At 32.5% G+C, this 12,913-nt stretch overlaps 1 protein-coding gene across 1 annotated transcript in view; it reads right to left on the reverse strand.

The window, feature by feature from the left end:
* LOC127704330 (GDH/6PGL endoplasmic bifunctional protein-like) overlaps nucleotides 1–12,913 on the reverse strand; it is a 31,596-nt gene that overhangs the window by 6,154 nt on the left and 12,529 nt on the right. The window contains exon 2 of the mRNA XM_052208341.1: nucleotides 1,586–2,261. Within this exon, the coding sequence (XP_052064301.1) occupies nucleotides 1,586–2,229 (644 nt within the window). The 5' untranslated portion in view covers nucleotides 2,230–2,261. The remainder of the gene's footprint in view (nucleotides 1–1,585; nucleotides 2,262–12,913) is intronic.

The following is a 12,913-nucleotide window of genomic DNA, read 5'->3' on the forward strand; positions in this document are numbered from 1 at the left end:
AATTTGAAAGATTTTATTTATTTTTCAAGGTTTTAATAATCTCCCCTTAATCTTCTCCCAAAAAATTTTTTTTACAACCCCTTAAATTCTCAATTTTTTGGAGGTCAAACCATATCTCAATAAAACTTATATGGTTTGCTAATCATTTCTTAATTAGAGTTCAACCTTTTATCTAATAAACTAAACAAAGAAATCTATTGTGCACAGATGTTTATGTCTAGGTTTATGAAAAGGTATATACTATGAAATTTAGAGCAGGGGCTTGCAACGTTTCACTAGTGGTTGTACTGTCACCCTTTCCCCAAACTGACCTAATCACAACCTTATACATTGTTGAGGCTGCCAACAAGGCAGGAAACAGCAGGCCTTAGTCTCACTTTTTTGACTTCGTTAAAGCGAGACAAAAATAAATCTTGGTGATTTTTCTCAGTGAATGGTGGTGATTGTGGGTGATTCTTTATGAAATTTATCTCTTGTGTAATTTGAGGTATTATTTGATAAGGTCGAACCAGAGTTTTATCATGGTGATTCCCATTGACACCAGCAAGAGTGGATTTTAACAGTCACCTTATGTCATGTATGTGTACTTCAGGTCCAAACCATCTTTTTTAGAATTTTTTTACACAGTATCAAATCAAAATCAAAATTATTATGATACAATGTCATGAATGTAGAATCATCAATTTTTAATTATGATTTATGGAACAAATTTATGTGAAATTAACATGATTAAGGAATTTTTTAAAACAAAATTCAAATGTGATTTGTTGAGCTCTCTCTCATTCATGTCATTTAGTCACTAGTTTATCTATGGCAATTTTTTTGTGGGTAAAAAATATGTCCATATTATGTATACTTATGAATGAAAACAAACTACACAAATGTTCATCACTAATATAATTTGAGTTATTTCCCTTTGAATGTACAATTGTCTTTGTACATGTACTTGCTCATGTCAAGTTGGTGGTTGCTTTTTGTAATTAATAAAATGTGCATAGGCTATATCATGTGTAGCTTTGCTATACTATCCTTTTCAGATTTAATGAACAAAGTGGTTTAAATTATGATATGTATGAGTTTGAAGCAGAAAAGACTAACCAGTATTTAATATCTTCATTCAGAAGACCTGCACACAGGCTGCTCAAAAGTTTGCTGGTGATTACAAAAAACAACTCTGATTTACATACCTGACATATAGTCCTATAACCTATATGTAATACATGTATAAAGAAAGGAACTTGAGGAATGAGCCCAACTTTTTTCTAATGGAAATATTTATTTTTGTGTTTTTATTTTTTTGGTGTACTATCATGACTATATACATGATATAAATAGTCTTTAATATTTTAGCATAGTTTCACTTATTTAATGTGTTCTTGTTTTTATCCATACAATATATCAGTATCACAACAGTTGTTTATATAGGATGCCCCCTCTATTCTTATTGGAAAATTCAGAGTGAATCCACCATAATCACTATCATTCACTGTGAAAATTAACCACAAAGAGAGATTTTTAACTAAATCACCTCGAGCATGTAGAGTGTACTGACATTGACTTCAACTACTTAAAAAATGTAATTCACCTAAATGGTAATATTTCTTTCACAACTGACTTCCCAAGGTAATGGTCAACTCTAAATATGTCTTCTTCAACATAATACTTATAAATATCTGTAGCCATTTTCTGGGAGGATGCTTGGTCACTTCCGAATGGCTTCTCTAAAACTAAGCGTGTCCAGCTATTTTGGTTAGCATGATAACAGCAATTATATAGTTTGTATGAAGTATCCACATAGGCACTTGGTGGTATGGCTAAATATAGAATTCTCCCGGTGGATACACCATCTGTTTTCGATGAATCTAGTTCTTTCCCAAGATCTTCAAAATCCTGATTGGTCTTTACAGGAAGATACTTGACAACACTTATGAAAGTCTGTCGCTTAGCGATGCAATTCACATCATTTTTGTCGCATTTTATTCTGTCTTGTAAAATTTCATTTGTGATCTTTTGACCCTCTTTGGGTTGAATTCTTCCGCAACCAAAGAATCTAAATGTAGAATTAGTTGATGAGTATTTCAAATAAAGTCTAAAGAAAGAATTCCATAGATATTTCCTGGAGAGGTCACCTTGAGCCCCAACGAGAACTACATCTGTATGGTGTCTAATGATATTCACTGTTTCTGTTAACCCAAAAAATAATATCATAAATATAAAATGGGTCCTCATGTTTCCTGTCAGCTTTCAAATGTAGGTGGATTCTGAAAGAAAAAATGAAAATAAGCAGATCATTAAGATGTGGTACATAGATGATTGAAAATAAGACAACTTCTGCATATTACGAAAATGAAAATATGTGGTACATATACATGATGTATGACTGAAAATAAGACAACTTCTGCATGTTTTGAAAATATAAACATGATAAAGATGCGTTACATGTATGACTGAAAATGAAACAACTTATGCAAGTTTATATATGAAAATAAGAAAGTGTGATGATACATACATATATATGACTGAAAATAAGACAACTTATTACATTCTTTAATATGCATTGCATCTTACGAAAAATAAAAACATGCGGTACATGTAAATATGACTGAAAATGAGACAACTTATGCATGTTACGAAAAATAAAAAGATGCATTTACATGTATGACTGAAAATGAGAGAACTATCATTAAACCTGATAATGACCCGAACACAAAGATGTGAACAATAACTGGTCACTGTACTGCCTTTAACAATGAGCTTACCATATAGAAATGTATAAGAGGCCAAGGGATGACAAATTGTGAAACAATTCAAAAGAGAAAACTAACTGTTTCATCTTTCTAGCACATTTGATGAGTCTTTTTTCTCAGAACAAGAAATTATAAATGACATACACAGGTAAAATAGCTACGGACGTATTACGTCCGTAAAAAATCCGTAATACGTCCGTATTATACGGAAAACCTACGGACGAATAGTACCACGGACGTAAAACGTCCGTTGCTTCCCATCCATAATACGTCCGTATCAAACCGTAAAACATCCGTTAAACGTCCGTAATACGGATTTATAATGCTACGTCCGTAATACGGATGTTTAGTACCACGTCCGTAATACGGATTTTTTGTACCACGGACGTATAACGTCTATTAATATTATGCATATTATTATATAGAGATATTTTGAAAAAAAATACCTGTATGGTTTGATTTTTATGTAACAGTTATATTGCTGAAACTTTTGATGGAACTGTCAATGACAAAATGCTATACTTTATTTTAAGGTGATGATACTTTTTATCTGCATTTCCTTATATAATCTCCTAGTGTTCTATCTAAAATTTGTTTCTGATGCAATACATACAAGGGTTTTGGCATAGAACTTTCTGTCATACAGTGACTTGTTGTTTAACAAGTTGAATATTGATGATAACTCTGATTTAAAATCTTTTTAAACATTCTACATGAATATTCAAGAGTAAATCAACAATAATCATAAGTATTTCAGTGCTTGTCTTTGGTTCATATTTTGCTTTCATATATTAACTTGTTAAAATAAGGCTCTTAGTTTTCTCTATTTGTCATATCCAAACCTTTTCATAGCACACTATATAGTTGGGTTTTTTTCATTGTTGGAGGACATATGGTGACCTATAATTGCTCACTATCACATCATTTGAACTCTGGTGGATATTTTTCTCATTGGCAATTCAACCAAATTTCCTTACTTTTATATGATCTTTTAATTATATATCAAGAGTAATTGATCTCAAGAGTAATTGTGAATATTGTATTGTTTCCTTTTTACAGTTTTGAATGTATCTGTTTTCTTAAAACTTTCTTAGAACAAACATAATCTTCAATCTTCTTCAAAGTTCAAAATTTTATTTCCAAGGATTTTTATTCACATTCTAATTTCTTTACTTTCAAAGTCCATGAATGTCAAAATAAATGTCCTCTTTGTAAATTTAAATGTTGTATTTTTTGTAAAATTCCCATATTTGTGAGGTAGTCTTCTATGTCCTGTATTCATGGTATTGGTTATTCTTCACCATGTTCACTGTGAATGGTAACTGAAATAAAATATTCATAAATAATATAAATTTAACTTCCATGAAGTAATGTTATAATAATTAATAGTCTAATACACTTAAGAGGTCCCAAACCGCCTACAAAGTATATGCCTATGACATATTGTGAGTTTTAGCATGTTAAATTAAATTGCTTTGCCGAGTGCAACTGGATAGGACCGCAGAGGTCCAACCCTGAACAGTTGGGGCAAAAATGGACACAATATTCAAACTTGATACAGGACTGAATTTGGATTGTTATTAAATATTTGACAAATAATAGGTTTCTGACACAGAATAAATGTAGTCAAAGAACTAGAATTGGTTATATGATTTGAATTTATATTCATTTTTTTGCTTTTGTGCAGTACACTATGCTGTTGCGAATTGACACCCCTCCCCCAAATAATATTTGAAGAAATTTTTTTTTTTAATTTCGGACGATGATGTGATTTTTGGCGGTTGTTGAAAAACTGCTGTCACGTCCATGTTTATTGTACTTTTTGTTGTAAGGTTGCTGTCAAACTAATGTAAGCCTTTCCTTTTACTTTCCTTTTATGAAATCTTAAAACAAAGTTGTGTGTGTACACATATATCAATGTGCAGAAACAGTATCAATAGATTAATCAAACAATGAAGGAATTTTGATCAAACTACCATAGCCGTAACTTGGAAGAGCCTCTATTAAATACAAGCTGTAGGTTGAACCAGTATTTACAAAATTGTCAAAGCATGTTAAGCGTACAACTCATAGGTAACCAGTACCTCAACAAGACTTAGAGTGCACATGCTGACCATTTATTTTATGTTGAAATTCTTTAAGATAAAGGTAAAATTACTAAAAGTATCACAAAATCTTAACACTTTACAGATCTTTGACCATGAGGTGAAGGTCGGATAAATCCTATCAGACAGACATCTACACCAAACGATTTTTTTATACACCAAATATAGTTGACCTATTATTTAAGCTTGTAGTACTTGAAAATCAGCAAAAATACAAAAACTTTAACATTGATAAATGAAATGAGGTCATACCCAAGATCAGATGAAACCTGCCAGACTGACTTGCCAGACTGATATACATGTACAGTTGACCTACTGCTTATAGGATTTGAGAAATGGACCTTGTCACTGATCAAAAAAGTGAAGAAGAAGTCAGGTGAACCCTTCTAACAGACATGTAGATGTTGCAAGGAACCCATATACCAAATATAGTTATAATATCCTATAACTCATTCATGTCATAAGTGAGAAATTCAAATGACAAAAGAACTATATATTTTTTTCAAGCAGTTATTGAACCATGAAAATGAGGTCGAGGACAATGGACATATGACAGACAGAATCTTTGTAACATAAGCCTCTGCAAACAAGATATGAAGTCCAGGGGTTGAAGTCATAAAACTTTGCTCAGTGCTCGGAGCACAAAAATCATGCTCGAAACATGAAATCAAACATTTTGATTGGTTGATTTTCATGATTTTGGAGTATGAGTACAAAAATCTGACTCAAAAGTTTTATGACTTCAAGGCCAGGTCTTCTACCTTCTGAAATATAAAGCTTTATACAAATCGTTGACAATGCAGCCAAGAATAGAAATACTTATGGCTATGTTTTGACAAAAAAACATTCTGATCAAAAAACAAAATTGAAAGTGTGAAATAGCATTATATTATATAAATAATAATGTCCTTTGGTCTTTTAAATGACACATTGAGGATCATACCTCATCTTTTTATATTTATATGCTGGTTGAGCCTGGTTCATTGAAAAAGCTCCAAGGTTTATCCATGTACATAATCTGATTGCTATATGTTTGCAAATTCATTCTGATAATGCAAAATCATTAATTGGTTGATTTTTCTTGCTTATTTTAATGTCCAGTGGCAAATATTTTATGTATTCTAAATGATAACAACTTATCAATACATAATATAGGCCAGTCTGACTAGGTACACAGCTACTTTAGTACAAGTAATCTTGATGTACAGTTCTCAAGATGCATATCGAATGTACATCTGTAAAGCTGTATATTAACTGTACAGCTATAAAGTTTCATTTAATTTGGACCATTTTTCGGTTTTTCACATTTTTGCCATTTCCATGGAAACGGCAGCCATCTTGAAAATTCCAAACCCAAAGTGCACATCTGCACATGGGGATTGTCATTATGGAGCAGTTTTATCAATGTATGTCAAGTCATCTCCGAGAACTAAGCTGGACAAAAAGTGTGGAAGAATAATTCGTAGAATAACAATATGTCCCCCCTTTTATCAAAGGGGTGACATAATAATACGCAAAAGTCGATTGTTCAAAAGCGAATTAAAGGTATTTTCTTTCATAAATTGATCGGAAAAGATATGTGGATTGGTTGATTGATGGTTTGTGATCATGATTGATCAATCAATCGATTGATTGATCGATCGTTTGATTGATTGATTGATCGACTGATTGACAGTTTGTAAAAGGTGAGGGGATGTTTTTTTTCGAATTCTGCACTTGATTAATTACTTGTTTGATATCAAAACTTGATTGATTGATCTCTTATCATGATTTGATCACTTTAATCATGATTTGATTGATTGATCAATACTTTGTATAGCCTAAAATGACACATTTTGCATTGGTTTATTCCTTGTCTATACGTTTTGTGCTGTTCAGTGTCAAATATCTAACGCACAATTTTACACGTAAGATTAATTTTACACGTAAGATTGAGAAATATACTCTATTTCCTCTTCTTACATCAGAAAAAATGAATGGCGATTAAGGTTATTCTAACACTAGATTTGCTATTGCAAGCAATAGCGGAGGATGTCACCCCGTACTGGACATTGTCAAGGTAGTAGCAATCATTTTGAGTGTACCAAAGTCAAATGGCACATCTATTATACATGCCTTTGATTCTGATTCCCCCCCCCCCCTTTTTCTCTTCTCGTAGAATAAGATTGATGTCTATATCACAGCTACTTTAGTACAAGTAATCTTGATGTACAGTTCTCAAGATGCATATCTAATGTACATCTGTAAAGCTGTATATTAACTGTACAGCTATAAAGCTGTATATAAACTGTACATCTGTAAAGCTGTATATCAACTGTAGAGTTGATATACAGCTTTACAGCTGTACAGTTTATATACAGCTTTACAGATGTACATTCGATATGCATCTTTAGAACTGTACATCAAGATTACTTGTACTATTGTAGCTGTGTAAGTTTGAAATGTAAATGCTATGATAGTTTGAACTTCTGACATCTCAAGTGTGTGTGTATGGAGCAGTAGAAGGGGCAAAGTAAGGATGCCTTGATGCATACATTACATGGGAAAGTGAGAAAAATAAGCAACAGTGTACATGTACAGTTATACTTGAAACAGTTTTAGGTAGATAACATCAAATTATTTAAATTAACTGCAATTCTACAGATGAACTTACTTTGATATCAGTTCTTTTTTGCAGGACATTCACACCTACATGACATACATGTTCACCAGTGATATCAATCATTGTCAATACTGTAATTTCCTTTCATTTGGTAACAAGCTAAAATTGTATATATAAATAATTTAATCAAGAAGTCCAGACAAAAACTACATGTAGTATGAATTGATGCTCACTAATTTATACCTTTACTATATACTTTTACTTTTGAGTGAATTGAAACAAAATGTAAGCAAACAACAGAAAGAAGATCAACAGTTAAGCTTATAAAAAATTAATATAAATATATGTGCAGATTTTAATAAAAGAAAAACCTTTAAATGTACCTTGGCAATGGATAAATTTTCTGTCAAAAAGCAAAATAAACTTCAATAAACGGTTTCCCAAGCAAAGCTGGAAACGAACCCTGAACAGTTGCGGTAAAAATGAACACAATATTCAAGTTTGATATAGGTCTGAATTTGGATTGTAATCAAATATTTGACACATTATAAGGGGGGGAAATTTCTGGATCCGCCACTGGGTATTGAACCTTTAGATTAAAGAGTACCATACACTTAAACTAAAGTTTTTTGTCCAGAAACCAAATGTCTTTAAAGGACAACAATGTGATAGCAGTATACTGTGTAGCAGTATACGACCCCATATTGTGGTTGTATAAAAAAATTGTTTGTTCTTTTAAACTTTTTCATAATTCATCTACAAGAAATGTAGGCCTGTTTGGGATTGCTTGCAATGCAATTTTCCTTATAAATTCAACCTTATATAGTAATGCCGGATTTTGGTAACCAGAGTATTTTTCGTACATTCTTATCCTTTTTACTCTATTTCTGTACTAAAAATCTTTAGTACTGGACATTTACTTTTAATATTTAGTACTACTTCTTTACTTAAAAATTATTGTAATATTTAGGTACGGTACCAGTATTTTACAGTACTTGTTTTGTACTAAAAATTTTGGTACAGAAATAATACCCACAGTGATCATAATATTCCATGTTTGAAAATCATAACTTTAAGAGATTTGAAATAGACAAACTATCAAAATGCTGAAAATGTAACGGTGTAATAACATGAATAAACTAGAGGCTCTAAAGAGCCTGTGTCGCTCACCTTGGTCAATGTGCATATTAAACAAAGGACACAGATGGATTCATGACAAAATTGTGTTTTGGTGATGGTGATGTGTTTGTAGATCTTACTTTACTGAACATTCTTGCTCCTTACTATTATCTCTATCTATAATGAACTTGGCCCGGTAGATACAGTGGAAAATACTTTGTAAAAATTTACAAAAATTTACAAAATTTATGAAAATTGTAAAAAATTGACTATAAAGGGCAATAGCTCCTTAAGGGGTCAATTGACAATTTTGGTCATGTTGCCTTATTTGTAGATCTAACTTTGTTGTACATTATTGCTGTTTACAGTTTATCTCTATCTATAATAATATTCAAGATAATAACCAAAAGGTGCAAAATTTTCTTAAAATTACCAATTCAGGGGCAGCAACCCAACAATGTGTTGCCTGATTGGTCTGAAAATTTCAGGGCAGATAGATCTTGACCTAATGAACAATTTTACCCCATGTCAGATTTGCTCTAAATGCTTTGGTTTCAGAGATATGAGCCAAAAACTACATTTTACCCTATGTACTATTTTTTAGCCATGTCGGCCATCTTGGTTCGCTGGCGGGGTCATCGGACACATTTTTTAAACTAGATACCCTGATGATGATTGTGGACAAGTTTGGTTAAATTTGTCTTAGTAGTTTCAGAGGAGAAGATTTTTGTAAAAAATTACAAAAATTTACGAAAAATGGTTAAAAATTGACTATAAAGGGCAATAACTCCTTAAGGGGTCAACTGACAATTTTGGTCAAGTTGACTTATTTGTAGATCTTACTTTGCTGAACATTATTGCTGTTAACAGTTTATCTCTATCTATAATAATATTCAAGATAATAACCAAAAACGGCAAAATTTCCTTAAAATTACCAATTCAGGGGCAGCAACCCAACAACGGGTTGCCTGATTGGTAAGAAAATTTCAGGGCAGATAGATCTTGACCTAATGAACAATTGTATACGCTCCAGATTTGCTCTAAATGCTTTGGTTTCAGAGATATGAGCCAAAAACTGCATTTTACCCTATGTACTATATTTTAGCCATGTCGGCCATCTTGGTTCACGGGCGGGGTCATCGGACACATTTTTTAAACAAGATACCCTAATGATGATTGTGGACAAGTTTGGTCAAATTTGTCTTAGTAGTTTCAGAGGAGAAGATTTTTGTAAAAGATTACAAAAATTTACGAAAAATGGTTAAAAATTGACTATAAAGGGCAATAACTCCTTAAGGGGTCAACTGACCATTTTGGTCAGGTTGACTTATTTGTAGATCTTACTTTGCTGAACATTATTGCTGTTAACAGTTTATCTCTATCTATAATAATATTCAAGATAATAACCAAAAACGGCAAAATTTCCTTAAAATTACCAATTCAGGGGCAGCAACCCAACAACAGGTTGTCCGATTCATCTGAAAATTTCAGGGCAGATAGATCTTGACCTAATAAACAATTTTACCCCATGCCAGATTTGCTCTAAATGCTTTTGTTTCAGAGATATAAGCCAAAATCTACATTTCACCCCTATGTTCTATTTTTAGCCATGGCGGCCATCTTGGTTGGTCGGCCGGGTCACCGGACATATTTTTTAAACTAGATACCCCAATGATGATTGTGGCCAAGTTTGGTCAAATTTGGCCCAGTAGTTTCAGAGGAGAAGATTTTTGTAAAAGTTTACGGACGACGGACGACGGACGCAAAGTGATGAGAAAAGCTCACTTGACCTTTCAGGTCAGGTGAGCTAAAAACTGTAGTACTTAAATTTCAAGTACAAATCAAGTACTGTAAAATACAGGAACTTAATATCATGATAATTTTAAAGTAACAAAATGGTACTAAATATTAAAAGTAGATTTTCAGTACTACATAATTTTGGTACAGAAATAGTAGCTATGCAAAAGTAGCTGTGTAACCAATGTCAAGTTCTTTGACTACATTTATTCAGAAAACTATAATGTGTCAAATATTTATTTACAATCCAAATTCAGACCTGTATCAAGGAATCAGAAACTTGTCAACATTTAAGTTAAGTACTAAGGAGTATTATTACTACAACTGCACAATATTAATGACTTTACCATAAATTATTTCTTGGTTTCCTTAAACTGACCTCATCACGAATATCAACAAATTGTTTACGGTTTTGTAAAAAAAATAATTTGTCACTTCTAACATGGATAATTTTCGACTTGCCCACAACAAGAATCAAAACTTTGAACTCTATGACCTCAAACTTTAAAAAAATCTTGGAAACTACATGTACATGATGTACCGAGTCTGACAAGAAAAAAATATTCAAATAAAGTCATCATTTTAATAACATACCTCTCATCACAAAATTATTCATTGACTACTGCTCCTCTGTGCTCATATGCACATAAATCAATATGACAATCTATGAATCCACTATATAATCTAGACATCAATGACCCAAATGAATTCTGTTCTGTTGCTTAGCTTCTCCTACTTCTCAAAGTACTTGTACTTTCATTGAAAATGCTAAAAGAAATAATGGTTAATGAAATGAAGTTATAATATCTGCCAAAATTGCCTTTAATATTTGATCCGGCAAAATTGGCTTAGTTTGATCTTTTAAAACTAGACCAACAAACTTTCCCTGAAAAAATAGAGGCTTCCAAGAGCCTCAGTCACTCACCAGTATCCACTGTGGTTTTGGAAATCATGTAAAATAACGTTTAAATCATAATAAATAGTATTAGATACCCCAATAATGATTGTGGCCAAGTTTGGTTAAATTTGGCCGAGCAGTTTTAGAGAAGATTTTAGTAAAAGATTACAAAAATTTACGAAAAATGGTTAATAAAATTGACTTTAAAGGGCAATAACTCCTTAAAAGGTCAATTGACAATTTTGGTCCTGTCGACTTATTTGTAGATCTTACTTTGCTGAACATTATTTCTGTTTACAGTTTATCTCTATCTCTAATAATATTCAAGATAATTACCAAAAACTGCAAAATTTCCCTAAAATTACCAATTCAGGGGCAACAACTAAACAGCAGGTTGTCTGATTTGTCTAAAAATTTCATAGCAGATAGAAATTAACCTGGTGAACGTTTTAACCCCACGTCAGATTTGCTCTGAATGCTTTAGTCTCAGAGATACATGTGTAGGACTCGGAACTGCGATGGTACTCCGAACTGCGATGGTCACGCCTAAGTGCGATGGTCCATGCTGATGTGCGTTGGTTAACACACTGAAGTGCAATGGTCCATTGTGACACTAACTTGTGGTTAGATATGCTGAAGTGCGTTTGGTGGGTACGCTGAAGTGCGATGGTCTAACTGTGACGTTGTGTATACTAGCTAAATGCAATGGTCTGAAGTTGAAATCCCATTTTTAAATGTGGCGGTGTAGTGGTTAATGTGCTAGCCTCGCATTTGGAAGACCGGGTTTTCTGGTCAGGTCAAAATAAAGACTTTAATTTTTAATTTGCTAATGTTTTGCTTAGTATACAACAGTATGAGGCAGAAAATAGACTGGATGGCTCAGATTAAGTATTATGGATTCGAGTTGGGGGACATGGTTTTTATAATGAGCATTCAAGTGCGATAAAAAATAAAACGGGTATAGCACAGCGCTCTTTGTAGTACTAACTAAGCAGGATACATTTAATTTTATCAAATATACTAGTAACTTGTTCTTGTCATGTCAGTAGCTAAGAAATTTCTCACAACACTCATGCATCTATTTATTTAATAAATCATAACAGTTTTTAAGAAATAAAAACTACCGATTACATTTATGCTTGACATATAGTGAGACATGACGCTTGTTCTGTCATTAGCTTGAGAATTAGCTGATTTTTCGCTAAGCAGCAGAAACTGAGAATTACAACAAGTTGGCACCATTTGGGTTTCTTTTGGCCTAACCCATAGCAGAATATTAATACTTTAAACAAAATAAAATAACCAAGATTGCCCGTTTTCTTACAAAGCATGCCGGATTCATTTCGAGAATAAAACAAAATTATCGCTACTTGATATAACGAAAACATTGCTAATAATTAATTTATTATTTTAAAAGTTGTCCACACAAAATCATGTGATGTTAACTTGAGGAGAAATCAAATTTTATATAAGACCAAGACATGCTCAAAACTGTTTGGGACTTAAATCGTTCGTTTCATTCTGTTTCCTTTCCTTCGTACGTACGAAACCTTAATCTACAAATCTTATTCTCCTGCCTGTGAATCCATTTGTTTCATAAAGTTGTATTTGAAAACGTCACAATATCAAACGTCATGCAAAATCA

Source organism: Mytilus californianus, unplaced genomic scaffold (genome assembly GCF_021869535.1).
Source record: "Mytilus californianus isolate M0D057914Y unplaced genomic scaffold, xbMytCali1.0.p SCAF_6, whole genome shotgun sequence".
NCBI classification, from domain to species: Eukaryota; Metazoa; Mollusca; class Bivalvia; order Mytilida; family Mytilidae; genus Mytilus; species Mytilus californianus.